At 36.6% G+C, this 20,682-nt stretch overlaps 1 protein-coding gene across 2 annotated transcripts in view; it reads right to left on the minus strand.

The window, feature by feature from the left end:
• DMD (dystrophin) overlaps positions 1-20,682 on the minus strand; it is a 1,630,689-nt gene that overhangs the window by 1,432,262 nt on the left and 177,745 nt on the right. For both annotated transcript variants that reach the window (XM_047076051.1, XM_047076052.1), the window contains exon 8: positions 1,719-1,838. In XM_047076051.1, coding sequence (XP_046932007.1) covers positions 1,719-1,838 — 120 coding nt within the window. The remainder of the gene's footprint in view (positions 1-1,718; positions 1,839-20,682) is intronic.

The raw sequence follows: 20,682 nt of genomic DNA on the forward strand, positions 1-20,682 counted from the left end.
CCAACTCTGCCCCCTAGCCTTCTTTTATCGTCTCTGAAAATTTCTGAGGAACGCTGAGTATTACATTTTTACCCATCTATATATAATTAGTTGCAACGCTATTTTATCAGAACTATGGAACTCTTTCCAATGGTCACAGCAGTGGCCTATCAATACAATCCTTTAGCTGGTCACAAGTGGTGTGTGTATACAACATATGTGATCATATATATGATGATATATTATAATATCAGGTGTCACAAGCCTTTCTACATCTGTAATCACCGCAATTTCACTGAATGATAAGCAATTAACATGGGTGACTAATATATGTCAAATGCTCGGTTGTAGCAGTTCAAGAATTTTCTTTTTGTCATTTAATGATAGAGAAAAAGATAACATTGTTAAAGACTGGCAGTCTAAAGCAGTAACCTGAGGAAATGACATTTTCCTGGGATAAAAAAATACAATTCACACAAAAAGAGAAGAAAACAGAGATAAGGCTGTGAGAAACTGTGTTACAGGTTAGGTAAGAGAAATGATGTTTAGAACAACCTTGGGCTGATAAAGCTATTTAAGCGCACACTGATTGGATCTTTAGACATGTCAGACTATTGGCCCCTAACAATCACATAGAAAAGGCAGGGATTTCATGATTTCATGGGTACAATGAATGCCTCAAGTATTATTTGCAGTTGTGTGTGTGTGTGTGTATGCATATATATATATATATATATATATATATATATATATACATATGAATGTATGTATCACAATCAGAACAATAAATTGTTCTATTTTTCCTTAATGTTGATGTTTTGGTATATGTACATATTGCTTCATTGAAAATGTTCTCTTTTCTTTCTTTCTTTCTTTTTTTTTTTTTTTTAACAATAAAACATCATTGTTCACAATTAGGAAGAAAAGACAAAAATACAAAAACACCCACCTTACCCTTTGTGACTATGTACTGGTTATATTCCCAAGCACACAATTACTATGACTCAAGTTGAATGAGGGCTTGCTTCTCCAATAAAACTTCCAAAACTTAAATACCCTTCTATGCCCTCATCAAGACTATAACTGAAGTTTTCTAGGAAAAAAAAATATACTGAAGGTGTTCAATTTCTCATTATTTGATTGAATCCTTGTGTGTGTGTTTTTTAGTTTTGTCCTCTTCCCAGGTGTAGGTTATTTTTTATTAATGTTTATTTTTGAGAAAGAGAGAGAGACAGACTGTGTGTGTGTGTGTGTGTGTACATGAGTTGGGGAGGGGCAGAGAGGGAGGGAGACAGAATCCGAAGCAGGCTTTGCACTGTGGACACAAAAGCCCAGGGCTCAAACCCACAAACAGTGAGATCGTGACCTAAGCTGAAGTTGGATGCTTAACCCGCTGAGCCACCCAGGCAACCCCGCTTGACTTCTGAAGAGGGCGTAAGTAATATCTTCCGACCACTTCTCTAATACATATTATTCAATTACAATTTTTTTTTTAAAAACAGCCTTTGGGGAAATACATGAATGCAGATTTTTTTATTATATAATATTGTGAACAGTGCATAGTTAATGAAAGGGAAATGTGCACAAAAGGCACATAATTTGAATTAGTTTAAATTAATATACTCCATTGTAAATATATGTAATATACAAATTACATTATAAATTTTCTAAATATTTTCTGAGTTGCAGTTAATTATTTTGAATGATAACATTAGTGTATTAAAGAAAAATAACCTGACCTTAAGCTGTTCTTCCAAAGCAGCAGTTGCTTGGTCTCCACCAGATTCATCGACCACCACCACCATGTGAGTGAGAGAATTGACCCTGACTTGTTCCTGTTCTAGGTCTTCTTGAAGCACCTGAAAGATAAAAATAAAAACAAAAATAAAATAATGGTAATTAAAATAATAGTTCCCTGAACTGAATGCCAAAAATACTTCTCCCCAACTGTGTGGGATTTGTTTTTCATCTTTTAGGTAAGGTAAGGTTTTCCTAAACAAAAACCATTCCAAACATATTTTCTGCTATGGTGCTCAGCAAAATTGGCATACATTTACTGTCAACTGTTGGAAATAGAGAGGGAACATCTGTTGAGAAAGGTATGGTAGGATGTTCTACACCTTATCCCACCTTCACTCATTTTTTTGAAGGACTTTTCTCCTAAAATTACCGGCTGCCTCTGGCATCGTCATTGTCTCCCTCTCTACTGAAGTTCTCCCTTATCAACGCACACAAAACAAACTCTCTTGACCCAACAAACCCTTTCTACTACTGCTTTATCATTTTGTTCCTCTTCACTGAAAAATATTTCGTTGTCTACACTTACTCTTTCCATTTCCTTACCCTACTATTCTCTTTGCCAACTATCCCACTGAAACATCTCCTGTAAAGGTTGCCATCAACCTCCAGGTCCTCAAATCCATTCTTCTTTCATTCTCTTCTCGTGAGTGCCATGTATCACTCTTCCGCGATTATCCTTGCACCTCACTGAGTCCTGCTTTTTAACTCCTTTACTGGTTCCTTCTCATCTGCTCAACTACAAATCAGATGTCAATCCTCTGTATAAAAACCAATGGAGTCACACTTCATTAAGAGGGAAAATACAAATTATTTATCTCCTTAAACCCTATAGTACCTGCCTAGCTCTCTAATCTAGTTGCATACCATTCTTGTCCTCTGATACTATGTTTCAGCCACAATAGTCTTCTCTTCCATCATGTGTCAAGTCCTTGGCTTCACCTAAAGCGTTATCCCTCCATCTCTCTAAATAACGTCTCCTTCTTAATGTTCAAGACTCATTTTAAGTGTCACTTGCCCAGAGATGCTTTTCATGAAGATACTATGTACATTTCCTTCTCATTTACTCTCAATCTCTGTAATTTTTTTAATACAACAATTTCACAACTCAGTATTTTCTTGTATGTTAGCTTAGTCATTTATTGTCTGTCTCTACTTACTGGAATAGAAGAGCCACTAGTACAGACATGTCCCTTGTCCTTGTCACTACAGACTCCAAGCAACTGAAGATCAATAAACTTTTTTGAATGAATGGTGCCAGGTGGAGGGATAAGGGCAATACACACAGATGAATGTGGATAAAGATTACAATCTAAAAGGAGGGATTCGTTTTTCTAAACTGTAATCATAATTACACTGACATCACATATAACCACAGAACAGTATTTTAATCTTTCAAACATCATAGTGTACAAGGTTTTTTTTTGGTAAAGATAAACAGGGTATAGAGAGTAATAAAATAAATAGAGAGGAAATATAGAAGAAGTCAACAGAGAAGGATGCTCCAATGCCTCCAGGACCTTGTCACGCTACACTAACGGTTATTAAAAAAATCCCTAAATGCATATGCAAAATGTCTGGCCATCTAGTTTGCTCCCTGAAATACTTTATTGTATACTATAAGAATGGAGGAGCAGGTTTGGGACAAGATCTGTTATTTTCTGGACAATCGGCACTCCCTGCCTGGGAAACAATGATGCTTGGTACCTACCATAGTAGCTCTTAGTTATGCATGCCCTGTGGTGGATGTAAGGGAACTTATTGGGATTGGTCACACCACAAACTCAAATGCATGCACATTTTTACCCTAGGACTTTCATTTTTTGAGCCTCTTTCATTTTCAGAGCACTATAAAATCACTTACTTTTAGTTTCTCTCTCTGGAGTTTTATGCTATATTTTCAAGTGAAGCAATTTAGAATAAAATGACTCTGCATTTATTTTGTGTGTAGAGTCTATACTGCCTATCATGCCTCTGACATTCCAGAGCTTACACTGGTTAATAAAACTCTTTCTGCCATGAGGCCGAAAATGGAAACATTAACATTCAGAGCTGTCCTTGAAAGTCATGTTGAGTCTGTGTTTTCTGAGTTATATAAGGCAGGACTGGGAACATTTCAAATGTGTCCTCCAGGAATTTTAAGAATAATTAAAATAATATTTTGGTAGCTGATATATGATAAGTTGATGTCTTTAACTTGGCCAATTCTTTTCCCCTATCATTCAAGTATGAGAGTGTATATAATTACATGTATTAAAAACTGAGAAATAATGCTATACTGCTCACATTTTTACATCTAAATTGTTTTTTTTCACTGTTTTAATATATTTTAGTAAAGGAACTTGAGAATATCATTGTTTGATCTGTGAAGTGCTAATTTTAAACTCAGGTCTAGTCTTTCTAAAGCATATGTGATCAAATGCATTATTTATTTTCTCCATTGCTTTGATTTCTGATTTTGTTTTGCTTATCTAGTTGCTTTTTAATCAGAAATTATATTCTTGACATATGCATCAAGGGTTTACTTCTTACGCTTTTGCAAAAGTGCTAACACAAAAAAATCACGAAAGCGAGTTGTGAGTTGATAGCTTCAAAATCAAACAGAAGAACTACCTGGATTTGTAGTGAGTAAAGGGAAATAAAGGAACATGGGAAAGGTACTCCATAGTGGCTGAAATTCTGGAAGAGTGCATAGCACTGGAGTGGATCAGCGTAGACTATTTGATTTAAGTCAATTCCAGTGTGTCTTTTTCCCTTCTATGACTTTTTCAAATCACATCTCTTCTTTTACCCATAATCAGGAATTAAAACAAAAAGGGTTCCACTGACTTTTTTGAGCATACTCAAAAGCCTCAAGACAGAAGCTATTGCAACTTTGTAATCATCCTTCCTATTTCCACAGATGTTGCCTCTGAAAATAAATAGAATGCATACCACAGTATTTGCTAATGCCCCCAGGATCAGCAAAAGACAAAAGACTATAAAATATCCAATGTCTAGAGTTCATTTTTTTTAAGTTGATTCTTAGAAGTAGCAAAATGTCACATACAAAAAGGTGAGATTAAAAAGTTAAAATTTTTTTGCCCACCCACGTATCCATGAATAAGGGTGTTGAACACTGGCAGAAACTATGCCCTTCTGCTTCCCTCTTTGAAAAAAACACAGATTCTTAAACTACTATTTTTAAAAATACATTAAAAATTTTAAGCTATTTTAAAATTAATTTTAATTATTTACTTCTTATGTATTTGAATTTCTCATAGCTGGATTTATACAATAGATATTTATAACAGATTTGCTAATTAATCCTGAAATAGGAGCCAAATTATTCCAAATATTGATGTATCCCCAGAGATATATGCTAACATTTTTGCCTGTCAGAAGATAATAGCTTCAAATTAAAATGCTGTAATATACGATTGTTAAAGTATGTTTTTCTTTATTAAAAGTATATAAATTATTTATATACATATAAGTACATGCTAGGTATTTTATTATGCATTTCTTGGCATTATTTTTATTAAAGTACTCCTTTTGTTACACTTACCACATTAAAAAAAATTGTCATGCTCCTAATTAAATTTCTATACCATTATTAGATAGATACAAATGTCAGCAATGTTTGTTCTCTAATGTCAACTAACAATCTTTATTTTTCCTTATGACAAGAGAAAAGGCCAACAGTGAAATGTAACATTAAAAATGCTTAGATTCGACAAACAGATTTTGTTATACCTCTGTAAATAATTCTATTTCTTATAAATTATTCTGTAGTTAAAGGTCCTGACCAAATTTGTTATTCCCTTAGTACATATTCACAGTTTTGTGATTTAAATATGACTTTTCTTCCATTCTCTTCAAATGTCATCAGTGGTAGTAAATTCTTCTTTCCCTGACCCATGTCAAGTTGGTTTTCAAAAACTGGCTTAGAACAATCACTGGAGAAGAGTCATTTCAAGTGTTTACTTCAGACGTTAGCAATTTAATTCTTTATTAGTACACATATGAAATAATGCATGGAAAATAAAAGAATGGAAATATGTAAGGCTAGGGAATTATTAGATATGATATCTACAGGTGAAGATGAACAATTAATAGAAATGTAGAGAAACAGAATGCAAAAAACAAAGTCAGTCTCTTATATTCTCCCTAGGAAGCTATCTATATATTATTTCTCTTGGACATCGTAAATGCTCCACAACATGGAATACAAAAGGGCAGTGGCTGCATATGTGCATAGTTTACTTTATTACTCCTTCTACTTCAGTAATGAGCCAACAGATAATTGCCAATACCAGGTCCTACATGCACACACATAAACACACACATCTAGAAACAACACAGATCATGGACTATGCATGGATTCCCAGCCCATCTACTGCCCCTTACAGATTACTTTAAATTAATATAATTAAAAGATGTTTAATAAAATATTAGGTTTAAGTAATTTTTACTTTTTTAGTTTAGCCAAAAATATGTTCATGGCAAGAAGGACTGATGAAAACAAAACTTCCATCAAACATAAAATTTGCAAAAAATCTTAAGAAACTAGAAGAGTTTCTACAAACATGGGCTAAGTCCAACATCTAGGAAAGTAATATTTTAAAAAGTCCACCTCAGGGGCACCTGGGTGGCTCAGTCGGTTAAACATCCGACTTCAACTCAGGTCATGATCTCGCAGTTTGTGAGTTTGAGCTCCTCCTCGGGCTCTGCACAGACAGCTCAGAGCCTAGAGACTGACCGCTTCAGAATCTGTGTTTCCCTCTCTTTCTGGCCTTCCCTTGTTCATACTCTGTCTCTCTCAAAAATAAACAAACATTAAAAAAATTAAAAAAAAATAAAAAGTCTACCACAAAAGCAAAAAAAAAAAAATCCCTAGACACTTATGAACAATTAGCTAATGCAATACATGTGGATATGAATTGATTTTGTTTTCAAATAAAAACATCCTGGCTGAATCGGAAATTTTATGATTTCCTAAGAAATGATAAGAATGTAGGCAATTTAATCTTCTCTTTACCTTTCCTCTTACGGCCATTCTTATTTCTTTCTTTCTATCAGCTCTGCACTGGCCTAGGCTCTATATCTCCTGCTTCCCCGAATGAAATGATCTGGAAATGGTTTGCCATTTTATTTTCAGTTCAATATTCACTTAGATAAGCCTAACTGGTCCCAGTATGGTCTAGTTCTTCAGGAGGATCTATTTATAGTATGTAATTTTATAGTACATTTGCTGAATACTTTTGAAAAGCTACCTCAACAGGTCTTTCTAGAAGACCTTCTACTTTTATATCCACTTACTAAGTATGAATGCACAATTATATTAGTTTTTATATCAGAACCCACTGTTTTTACTTTTTTGTTAGAAAAAAATGTTTCAGCCAACTCCAAAGCTACCAAAGAGGGTAGCCCTAAAGACCATTTCAATGAAGACATTAGAAAGATTTTAAAAACCTAAACTTTCCAGTTGCAAAAAAGGAGGCTCTATAAATATGAAAAATTGTTTTAAATAGAGCTGACAATTAATGTACCCGGCCTCATTCAGACTATAAGTGGGATTAAGGTATGGTGTGAATGACAGACTCATAAAAATACATGTATGTTTAAAGGTGTAGGATCTGAAGTTAGATTTCCTAGGTTTGATTCTTGGATGCATTGCTAACAAGCTATGTGACCTTGAGAAATACTCCAACTATACCATGCCTCAGCTTACTAATTTTCAAAATTGGGATGATAGGAGTACCTATCTCTCTAGTTGGATAGGAAACCTGAATATAATTGTTTAGCACATTGCCTGGCACACAGTATAAACTCAATAAACAGTAATAGCTAGTTAATACTAAAAAGTACTCACATTTTGGCACATTCAGAACAAAGACTTTAATTTTAATTTTTTTAAGTTTATTTATTTATTGTGAAACAGACAGAGAGAGCGAGCAGGGGAGGGCTAGACAGAGAGGGAGAAAGAGAATCCCAAGCAAGCTACATGGTTAGCACAGAGCCCAATGTGGGGCTCAAACTCACGAACCATGAGATCATGACCTGAGCTGAAACCAAGAGTCGGACACTTAACCTACTAAGCCACCCAGGTGCTCTCAAAACAAACACCTTAAACCATACCGCAAGAACTCAAGAGACACCTAATTCACCCTCATCTAATTCATGCTGTCTATCATCCTCTAATAGGTATTATGAGTACAGAAAGGGATGTGGTTTTGGAAATCCAAGAACTGAAGTTACAGCCAACTTTTAGGATCTGGAAATATACAAAATAATTTTAAATCCATAAGTAAGTCTTTAACTCCCAAATTATTTACAAGATATTAATATCAGTAGTTTTAGAGTAACTGATGTAGTGAGCTCATTGCTAAAAAATGAGCTTGATCAGAAAAGCTTTATCATGGGACATGGAGGACATACCCTAATCAATAAATAGTACTCAGTTGTCATACTTTTCCTTCTTCCTCTATAACCCATGTAAGCATGCATGTATCCATACATCCTGCCTATAGTTACACCACTGAAATCAGAAGTTAGATCAAGGTGAACACCAAGAAAATCTAATGAATAATTACAAAATGCCTTTAGCCTGACAATAATTAATTCAAAAGAAGAGGAATATTGGGAGAGAGGGGTGGGGTAGAAGTATGCAGGGGCAGCACAGAGGAAGTGATATGCATTGATTGGCTAATAGCAAACAGATGTGATATTGAAGTCTACTGATAGATAGCAAGAGGATACTCTTGCTCAAACATTACTGCCATTCTCATCATAAACCTATTTTGTTCTATGCCCCCTTTGTAGTTCGTCTTGCCCTAATTTTCATGAAAGAGCTGCAGGATTAATGCTGAAAAATCATTTCCTTAACCATTTTAATTCTGAGCATTTCAGACCGGGCCACCACTAATGTGTCGTCTTTCCCAATGCTTACTCTGAGTTTGAGGACTTATATGCAGTCTCTCCATCTCTTCCACCTAGATATTCCCAAGCCAGGGAAACCAAGCACCACAATTCCCCCTATCTTTGCTACTCTCTGCATTTGCTCTAACCTCTAGGATAGCCACTGGTGTCAAACTTGCTTGGAATCTAATAAAAGAGGTGAGAGAGGCAGGTCAAGTTGAAAAGCCAGAGTGTGCCAATTACTAGTTAAGTTGCCTTAGGCAACTCTTTAGCCTCACTGAGCATATTTATTTAACCGAGAATTAAGGATTTGAATCTTTCCAAGAGGTTTAGAACTGGAATTAAATGAGAAAATACATTAGAATCAGCTACCACAATGCTTACAGTTGGTACATGGGGAGGAAATGCTTATTTTCTTCTATTTCTGACATCACCACCATATCATTCAATTCTTCGACTAAGATCTATGGAAATAGCCCCTCTGGGCATCAGTATTTATTGCCAAAACTTTTGACAATCACATCATATATCTTCTAATTACTAAATATTCTCAGTGTACTGAAACTGCAGAATGTCATATAAAAATGTCTGATATAGTAGTTTTTTCATTCTCACTAGATGTGATCTAGACCTTTAATTGATAATTGATTCTCAAATATTATCCATGGGGCACCTGGGTGGCTCAGTCAGTTGAGTGTCCGACTTGCTATCAGCTCAGGTCAGGATCTCGCCAGCGTGGGATGGAACCCTGTGTCAGGCTCCCTGCTGAGCAGAGCCTGCTTGGGATTCTCTCTCTCCATCTCTCTCTGACTGTTCCCTGCTCGGTCTCTCTCTCTCTCTCTCTCTCTCTCTCTCTCTCTCTCTCTCTCTCAAAATAAGTAAACTTTAAAATAAATGAATGATGGGGCGCCTGGGTGGCTCAGTCAGTTGAGCGTCCGACTTCGGCTCAGGTCATGATCTCACAGCTCGTGAGTTCGAGCCCCGCGTCAGGCTCTGTGCTGACAGCTCAGAGCCTGGAGCCTGGTTTCAGTTCTGTGTCTCCCTGTCTCTGCCCCTCCCCCACTCATGCTCTGTCTCTTTCTCTCAAAAATAAATAAACATTAAAAAATTAAAAAAAAACAAAATGAATGAATGAATGAATGAATAAATAAATAGTATCCAGTATAAATTATCTCTGCAATATGTAGTTCCATTGAATAACAGAGGACTACCAGTTGTACCACTAGAAATCCTTTGTTCATAACAAAACTATTAAACATAAAATTATCGTATACTGTAGTTACCAATTTTATATTCCTTAGACACAGCGCCACATTCAACCTTATTTTTTTTTTTTTAATTTTTTTTTTCAACGTTTATTTATTTTTGGGACAGAGAGAGACAGAGCATGAACGGGGGAGGGGCAGAGAGAGAGGGAGACACAGAATCGGAAACAGGCTCCAGGCTCTGAGCCATCAGCCCAGAGCCCGACGCGGGGCTCGAACTCGTGGACCGCGAGATCGTGACCTGGCTGAAGTCGGACGCTTAACCGACTGCGCCACCCAGGCGCCCCTCAACCTTATTTTTAATAGGAGAATGGATTTATGGTCTTGCATTTTGTTATAAGATATATAAATATATTTTTCAAGAATAATTATTCTCTTAAAACTCATATTATCTTATCTTTTGTGGCTTTCTTATGAAAAAGTTTCCCCTAAAATGCATTCTAAAATGTTTTATATATGTAAATAATTCATTTACATTATTAATGTTGCATTACCTATTCAAGGGAACTGAAATTAATTGGCATTGGTTCAGAAAACCAGATACTTTACATGAGACTAACTCCTTAAGTGACAGAGTCCCCTATTTTCCTTTATGCTCCCCAGAGCCAGAAACTTTTAATAAAGAGGAATTATAGGAGAAATTAAAAATAAAAAAAAAATAAACCTAGTGTCTCAAAGATTAGGGTATCATGGATAGTTATATTTCAGTAGATGTACTGATGTATTTATTTATTTGTTTTTATTTTAGAAAGAGAGATAAAGCGAGAGCAGGGGAGAGGAGCAGAGGGAGAGAAAGAGAATCTCAAGCAGGCTCCATGCTGAGATTGGAGCCTGAAGCTGGACTCAATCCCACACCACTGGGATCGTGACCTGAGCCAAGATCAAGAGTCGGACGCTCAAGTGACTGAGCTCCTCAGTCACCCCAATGCACTGATGTACTTTAAAACAAGGCCATGATATTTTGAGCAATGTAATGGTATTGAATCAGCATTCAGTGATTTTTATGAACCAATTAGTAATCTATTAGCTGGAATCACTTGATTTGTTAAAAAAAAAAAAAGAACATGAGCACGGATTTCATTATTGTTGTTGTTATTGTTATTTTAATTTAATTAATGGATTATCTAGTATATAAAGTTATCCTTGGAATCTGGTGCTTGTTTACAGCTTGTTGATGGGAAATTAGATGCTTTCTCAACTAGATTTCTTTTTAAATTTTTTTAATGTTTATTTTTTTTTTGAGAGAGAGAGAGAGAGAGAGACAGAATGTGAGTGGGAGGGGGTCAGAGAGAGGGAGACACGAAATCCGAACCAGGCTCTAGGCTCTAAGCTGTCAGCACAGCGCCCACTTCAGGCTTTGAACTCATGAACGGTGAGATCAGACCTGAGCCGAAGTCAGACACTCAACTGATTGAGCCAACCAAGCACCCCTCTCAACTAGATTTTAAAAAATTAAAACTGAGTATCATACATATACGACTCTGTAGACTATAAAGTGTGATACTGCCCTTTTCCACTTTAGCTTGCCACTTCCATATATCAAAAGAATATTATTATCACACAAATTAATTTTATTTGGTTTGGAGTCATATCTTATAATAACACTTAAGGCCATTCATATACTTACGGGTACCAGGTATTATTATATGTGTTTTTTATGTAATTATGTTTCCAATGTTTTTATCATTCCTATAAAGTAGATATCATCATTATCATTAACATCATCCTCATTTCATAATTGGGGCAACTGAGGCACAAAATCGTTAGGTAACTTATGCAAAGCTATTCAGCTCACAAGTGACAGGAGCTATGTTTTAATCCTAATCAATATGACTGCAGGGTCTATAATGTATTCCTTCGGTATAAGAGATATTAGTATAGCTTAAATAAGCTTAAGAGATAGATACATCTGTTTTCTATAACTATATGACATAAGGCAAATACACAGAAACTTAAACTCTTGTGTGTAAGTGTACGTGCATGTGTGTGCACTCAGTTGAGTTCCAGGTTTTAGCCCTCCGGTGACACTTGAATTAAACCTATTATATTTTATTTATTTATTTTCTGAATATAGTTTGTTGTCAAATTAGCTAACATACAGTATGTAAAGTGTGCTCTTGGTTTATGGGGTAGATTCCTGGGGTTCACTGCTAAACCTATTATATTTTAAAGGCCACTACTACAAAGCTAGCTTTAAAAATATACACACATATAGACAATAGTTAGGTCCTAGTATATGTTCTTCCTGTTTGAAAGTAGGGTTAAGATTGGGTTATCTTAGGAATAAATGTTCATCAGAACAGTGTTTCATGTCTTAGCTTCTTTCATTAACTTTCCTCTCAGAAATCTTTCCTATCTTGGAACATATTTCTTTCCCTCTTAGAACACATTTGTATTGAGATGGTCATGGGATCTTCTCCCACGTGAGAGAATACATGTTTTTCTCCCATGGTTCCTATTCTGTGTCCCTTGAGGGTCAAGTAAGGTCTATATGGAACGTAAAAAAAGAAAAAGTGTAATGTCTCTAGGCCCTCTCTCTCCTTTCTTAGTAAGAATCTGGGGAAAAAGATTAAGTTGTAAGGTCAGCTTTATTTTTTTTTAATATATGAAATTTATTGTCAAATTGGTTTCCATACAACACCCAGCGCTCATCCCAAAAGATGCCCTCTTCAATACCTATCACCTACTAAGGCCAGCTTTAAAAAAGGGCCAACCAGAACTAATTTAGCCTATGATTGAGACCAGAGGGCAAAAAGTCCTTAAAATTTCTATCAGGTTAAATGTGACTCACACCACCAGAATTTTGCACATAAATTTAAGAACAGAGTCTTATGATTACAGACAGTATAGTTTGTCCAGCTGGTGGAGTCTGCATATATTCCTCATGAACTGACCATCCTGTGGCAGGTATCCAGCTAAAAATGTGATTCCATCAAATGGACTTCCTTTTCTGCATAAGCAAGGGTTACAAGTTTCATTTCAACAGACATACCTAAGTATGACTCCTGGTGGCATCTTCTGCGCTATTTATGAAGATGCCAGGGTTACAACCATTAACATATTTTAACAGGAAATGAAACAGGGATAGAAGAACAAATGTGAGAGGTAGTGAGAGGGCATCAGGGATTATATCTCCACATACACTGCTTTATCGATGTGTTCCTTCCTCACCTGTAACTTGTTTCCTTGCCCCTACTCACAATTTTTTTTCTTTATTTAACTTGTCAGATTTATGTGTCTGCAAGGAAGGAAGCAATGATCAGGCTTCCGCGTGGAAGAGAACTAGTCAAAATAATTTAAAGCGTCTGCTACAAAAAAAAAAACATTTATTGAGCATCAATCATGTACTAAGTATTTGGCTAGGCAGTGGAGAAATCAGAAGAGGTCTATCTGGTTCTCTGGCTGTAGCATAGTATTTTTTCCTGATTATAGTGTTTATTTTTACTGTGATAGCCATCAAACGTTCATTAATCGCTTATAAGGGTAAAAGGAAATAAATTGGAATTTCATAACAGTAATTAATAATGTACTTATAATCTTACTAAAGATTGAGGAGAGCTAACTAGAGACTAAAAGCACTACTTGATTCCATGGCATTCTGAGGCTTTTCAGAATCTGCCTCCTCCTTCCAAATACTGCATTTCTACTTAATACTGTCTATTCTTTTCTTACCCAATTTTGGCTTCCTAATTGCCCAGTCTCACAATCTATTATTTCAAGCCCTTTGCTCATTTCCTACATTTAGTCCTGCTGCTTGTGCTGTTGATTTCCAAAATGTTCCTTATACCTATTAACAATTTTCACTGACATGACTCCATTCAGGTTCTATATACTGTCTGCACTACCTTCCTAACATATCTTCTGGCCTCCTATTCATCTGTGCTCTGGTTTATCTTATAAGACGTATCTTCCTAAAAAATTAAGATAAATTTTCCTAAACAACCACTCTTTAGTTTCTCATCAATACTAGCTACCTATTACTGAGAGTGTAACTCCAAATGCCTGAGTCTTGAGTTCAAGACCCTTCATGATCAGGTTGTATGTAGTCTTTTAGCACTGAAGATAGTGCAACACATGATCCAGGCAAGTGACATACACCCTACATTTCTGCCACGTCATTTCCTTTGCTCAAAGAAGTCACTGTTTTTAATATTCTCAAGTCATTTGCCATATTCTGCCTTGTACAATGGTCACTTGTTTTCTGTGTCTTTATCTGCTGTACTAACATGTGACTTTCCTGAGAAAGATTCCATATATATAGTCAATCTCTATATTCTTCACAGCATATAATGCTTTAATGAGTGTTTGTTCAATGATATCGAACAGAATGCGATGGGATAAAATGAAATGCCAAGTCCTTTAGCCGGATTACACTTAAAACTTCCCCATTATATGCACATCTAGATCATTTTAAAGGTCACCAGAAGAGGGTATTTTACAATCTTGGCAACCCAAATGCTGGAGATTAACTAAGCTGCAAACAAAGGATAAGTGACTGAGCTTCTAAAAGACTATTTAATTTGTATTCATCAGTAGTTAACACGGAACATTCAACGAAGTAGGAGTGTAGAGCACATGTCATATTTACATCTGCAGATTCTAATAACTAGTATGGTAAGGATTTTGTTGACGCTGTTACTAAGCCATTGTAGGTAAAAACAAAAAGTCTAAATCTCTCAGAAGAATTGGAAACTTGGCCAGTAAACTAAGCCTTCAACTACATCTCAGTCTGACTGTGCTTTGAGACAAAAGGTTCCTCAAATACTTTCCTTTTGATGAAAAGACCCCCCCAAAAGAGCAAACTTCCTTCCCATTAATCAATGTCCAAGCCCACAACACACCATGACTCCTCAATAATACTGTCACTCCTTCAAGGGAAACCCTCATTCCTTATCAACATCATAGTCTGTCCCTTAAGACAAAAATAACCCACCAGAATTATTTCCGCCATGTTCCTTTGCAAAGGGAAGGAGAAGCTCAATTTACTCATTCCCAAGAGAATAACTTTTGGGTGACTCAGATCTGAAGTCAACCTATAAATGCTCTCCCCAAAGCAAAAGCCTTGAAGACCAACTGGTTTTTCCAAATTCTGTGACACACTCCACTTTTCCCAGTTACCCAGAGTTAACACTTTGGCTACATTTAACGGTAACCACCAATAGAGGTTTGACTGTTTTGCCTTGCCTAATTGGCAGATTCCACACAAGTGACTTATCTCCATGACATTGTACAGTAGTTGCATTTCTAGCCTGCCTTGTAATAAAATGCTGTACAAATGGAGGTGGCAAAAGGTCCTGTCACAGAACACAGAGAAAGGTATCTGTGATATCCATGGTGTACTTGCAAGGCTCGCCAACTTTTTTTTTTCTGGCCTCCAACAGAGGGAGAGAGGGAGGGAGGGAGGGAGAGAAGTAGGGAGAATGGGAGACAGAGAGAGAAAGAACCAGGCAGAGGCCCCTGACCTGAGCAGAATTTAAATGGATTCTGGGCCACAAAATCTGTGTCTTTTCTTTGATTTGTCATCTGTAATCATCTCTTAGAAAAAGAAGGAAGATGACTAAAGAATGTGATGTCTATCTATACATAGCTAACAACCCTACATGTTATCTTAGGTGACAAGTGTGGCAATGCAGCTGGGTGGAGTTGCTTTCCTCGACTACTAGGGTTGCTGATGTATTTGGTTGTCACGGGAAATTGCCTTATTTTCATTCACCTACAATTCTTGGGAAGAAAAGCTGCAAAACGAATTGATGACTACTTAAATCAGGCTTTAGTTTGGACTCAGTTACTTCAAGAAAGAACATTTATCTTTTTCTGTTTTATGAAACATGGCAAGAATAATAACAAAAAAACATACTCCTTTTAAGTATGTACTTTTAAGAGAATATGTTACCCATTTAAATAAATTCAACTACTGGGGCGCCTGGGTGGCTCAGTTGGTTAAGTGTCTGCCTCTGGCTCGGGTCATGATCTTCTGGTTCCTGGATTTGAGCCCCGAGCTGTCAGCACAGAGCCTGGAGCCTGCTTCAGATTCGGTGTCTCCCACTCTCTCTCTCTGCTCCTCCTCCGCTCATGCTCTGGGTCTCTCTGTCTCTCTCTCTCTGTCTCTCTCTCAAAAAAAAAATAAACATTAGAAAATTTAAATAAATTCACCTATAGAGAACAAATGGATGGTTATCAGAAGGGAGGTGGGGGATGGGTGAAACAGGTGATGGGGATTAAGGAGTGCACCTGTCCTGAGGAGCACCAGGTGCTCTGTGGAAGTGCTGAATCACTATACTGTACACATGAAACGAATATTATACTGCCTGTGAACTGGAATTTAAATAAAAACTTTAAATAGATAGATAGATAGATAGATAGATAGATAAATTTAACTCCTTTATAAATTGTTTCATTTTCTTCTCCCCGTAATTGCTTCAAGTAAAAGAGATTATTATCAATTGTCAGGCTTTCTCTTATTATTCTGCCATTTCTCTTTTGGAATCCCTCCTGGCTTCCTCATACTACAGAGATCCAGTGTCAACATCATTCCCTCTGATGTTACCAGCCTTACTCTTGCCCTTTCCTAAAAAGCCTCACATTCTAAAACCAACAGAAAAATTAAAACCAGTATTATTTCCAATGTGAAGATATGGAGAACATGAGAAAAAGTAATTACTTTTTTTAAAGATTATTTATTTATTTTGAGAGAGAGAGAGGGAAAGAGAGCACACTAGCAGGGGAGGGGCAGAGACAAGGGAGAGAGAGAATCTGTGCTGTCAGCGCAGAGACGGACTCGGGGCTTGACCTCACCGTGAGATCATGACCCAAGACAAAATCAAGGGTCAGACACTTAACTGACTGAGCCCCCTAGGTGACCCTTATGAAAACTACACATTTATTTAGTGTCAAAGCTGGATAGTACCCTGGCCTCCAGGTAAGAAGGCTGTCACGTTGAGTTCTTTCGCAAACCAATCTTGAACCAAGGATTTAGGTGCAAAGAGTTTAATTGGGAAGTGATCTCAGGAGGCATTATGAGTGAGAATGTGAGGCAGTTTACCTCATGGACACCTGGGCCCAGTCTTGCTGGGACACCTTTGAGAGATTGTGGGAATTAAGAAACACCTTGGGATTGGCCTACCATGGGCCAAGGATTCTTGGGCATTTATCCATCATCTCCCATTCCTCATGGGTTAATTAATGGAAGCTCTCAGCAGTAACTCTGCTTCCTTCCCACCCCCAAACTAGCTGAGACTCTCTTGTGGCAGCAAATGTCTTCAGACACAGAGAAGCCATTAGTGTATACAGAAACTGTCTGCATGACACTTCCAGGGCAGACCAAGGGGAAGAGGGTTGCATAGTGTCTACAATAGGAGTGCATGATCCACACATGAAATGTGGTCCAGTTTGACATCTAGCACTGGATCTAAGTTCTTTATCAGATGTTCACTTAAAACCTAAGTGACAGGGGCGCCTGGGTGGCTCAGTCGGTTGGGCGTCCGACTTCAGCTCAGGTCACGATCTCGCAGTCCGTGAGTTCGAGCCCCGCGTCAGGCTCTGGGCTGATGGCTCAGAGCCTGGAGCCTGTTTCCAATTCTGTGTCTCCCTGTCTCTCTGCCCCTCCCCCGTTCATGCTCCGTCTCTCTCTGTCTCAAAAATAAATAAACGTTAAAAAAACCTATGTGACAAATTAGCTTCTTTTCATCACAACTTTCACATGAAAATTAGAATACAGTTGATGTTTTATTTTTTTTCCCCCAGGGTGCAGAGTACCTGGATTACCATAGCTATACCTGTCCCCATACTGCTCCACTGTAAACTGCTATGGCCAAAATGGCTGTGAGGGTGGCAAAAGCGAAGGCCAGCCTTGTTTGTTATTGAATCAGAAGCTCATTACGTAAGAAAAGAACTCTGCGACTTAGAAGGAACAGTATCTTGCATCTGCAAAGAATAACTTCCAAGCTACCTCTGATAAATGTTATAAAAAGAGACAATAAACTTGAGCGAGATGCAGATTTAGCAGGAATGAGTTGAAGGAGCAGATATTTCCTTTCAAAACCATGAATCCAAGAACCACAGAATCCTAAATAGAGTTGTCAGATAAAATCCAGGATGCCAACTAAGATCTCAATTTCAGATAAACAGTGAATAATTTGAGACATACTTCCACTAAAACAGTATTTGTTGCTTATCTGAAATGCAAATTTAACTAGGTTTCTTGGATTTTTACTTCCCAGATCTGGCAAGCCTACTCTGGACCAATTATGAAGGTTATTCTGTGTGTGTGTGTGTGTGTGTGTGTGTGGTTGTGTGTGTGTGTGTGTGTGTGTGTTTCTTGATGGACTGAGCAAGCTCTTGTTCCTATAGTAAAACCCAGAGCTAGTTTTATAATGGCTATTAGAATGAAGCACTTTCAAAATTCCAACTCAGAAATAACTGTCACTATTTGTAGGCAACATGACTTTAAACACACAAGATCCTAAAGACTCCACTGAAAACTGTTATAACTAATACATATAGTAAAATTGCAGGATACAATAACATTATACAAAAATGTGTTTATACACAGGAACAACAAACTATCCAAGAGAGAAATTAAGAAAACAACCCAATTTACAATTGCTTCAAAAAGAATAAAGTGCCTAGGAATAAATTTAACCTAGGAGGTGAAAGATCTATATACTAAAAACTACAAGATATTGATGAAAGACTGAAGAAGACACAAATAAATGGAAAGATATTTCATGCTCATGACTTGGAAGAATTAATATTATGAAAATGTCCATATTACCAAAGCAATCTACAGATTCAATGCAACCCACATCTAAATTCCTACGGCATTTTTCACAGAACTAGAACAAACAATCCTAAAATTTGTACAGCACCATAAAAGACTTGAGTAGCCAAAGCAATGCTGACAAAGAAGAACAAAGCTGGAAGCGTGATCTTCTCTGATTACAAACTATATTACAAAGCTATAATAATCAAAACAGCACGGTTTGGGCATAAAACACACACACACACAGATTGAGGGAATATAATAAAAATCCAAGAAATAAATGATGCGTATGTGGTCAGTTAATTTACAACAAAGGAGGCAAGAACGTACAATGAAGAAAGTCCACCCTCTTCGATAAAGGGTGTTGAAAAAAGGGCAGAGCCACATTTAAATGAAACTAGACAACACTTATACCATACACCAAAATTAACTCAAAATGGATTAAGACTTGATGTATGAACTGAAACCATAAAACTCTTAAAAGAATACATAAGTGGTAAACTCCATAACAGCAGTCTTGGTGATGATGTTTTATTTTTTTGGATTTGACTCTAAAAGCAAAGGTAATAAAAGCAAAAATAAACAAGTGGGACTACATCAAGCCAAAAAGCTTCTGCACAGCAAAGGAAACCATCAACATAATGAAAAGAATAACCTCATGAATGGGAGAAGATATTTGGAAATCATATACCCAACAAGGGGTTAATATCCAAAATATATAAAGAACTTAAATGACTCAACAACAAAAACACAATCAGATTTTAAAATAGGCAAACGATCTGAATAGACATTTTTCCAACAGGCACATCAAAAGATGCTCAACATCACTAATCATCAGGGAAATGGAAATGAAAACCATAATGAGCTCTCACTTCACATTCGTTAGAATGGCTATTATCAAGAAAAGAAAAGAAAAGAAAAGAAAAGAAAAGAAAAGAAAAGAAAAGAAAAGAAAAGAAAAGAAAAGAAAAAAGAAAAGAAAAGAAAAACATGAAATTACAAGTGTTGGGGAGGATGTGGAGAAAAAAATAACCTTGTCCACTGTGGTTAGGAAAGTAAGTTTATGTAACCGCTATGAAAATCAGTATGAAGTTTCCTCAAAACACTAAAGATAGAACTATCATATAATCCAGCAATTCCACTTCTGGGTGTTTATCAAAACAAAATGAAAACAATAACTCAAAAAGATATATGTCCTCCTATGTTCATTGCAGCATTATTTACAATAGCCAAGATATGGAAACAACTTCAGTGTCCACTGATGGATGAGTAAAGAAGATGTGGTATGCATGTGTGTGTGTGTGTGTGTGTGTGTATGTATTTATACATACATATATACATACTGCAAAATACTCAGACATAAAAAATGAATTCTTGCTATTTGTGACAACATGGATGTACTTTGAGGGTATTAAGCTAGGTGCAGTAAGTCATACAGAGAAAGACAAATACCATATGATTCCACTTCTATGCAGAAGATAGAAAACAAAACAAATCTTACAGATAAAGAGAACTAAATGGTAGATGCCAGAGGGGGGAGGGGTGAGGAGGTGGGCAAAACGGCTGAGGGACAAACTTCCACTTCTAAAACAGTAAATCATCTGTATGCAATGTACAGCCTGGTACGACAGTCAGTAATATTGTAGTGCATGTTTGAAAGTTGCTGTGAGGGTCCATCTTTACAGTTCTCATCACAAAATAAAAAAATGTACAACTCCGTATGGTAAGGAATGGTAACTAGACTTATTCTGATCATTTCACAGAGTAAACAGATTTTTGAATCATTATATACCTAAAATGTGTATTATGTTATATGTCAATTTTATCTGAATTTAAAAAATGGATACTGAAGAAAAAAAAGAAATAAACCTGTAGAAATCCTACTCACAGAAACAACAAATGCTTTTTGGTGACCAAAGAGCATAACTTGTAAATATACCAATAAACTGAAAAAAGATACGATGGAAGTATTGCAAATAA

Source organism: Lynx rufus, unplaced genomic scaffold (genome assembly GCF_022079265.1).
Source record: "Lynx rufus isolate CCGP_SWC_20201006 ecotype Redwood Valley unplaced genomic scaffold, mLynRuf1.p SCAF_14, whole genome shotgun sequence".
Taxonomy (NCBI): Eukaryota; Metazoa; Chordata; class Mammalia; order Carnivora; family Felidae; genus Lynx; species Lynx rufus.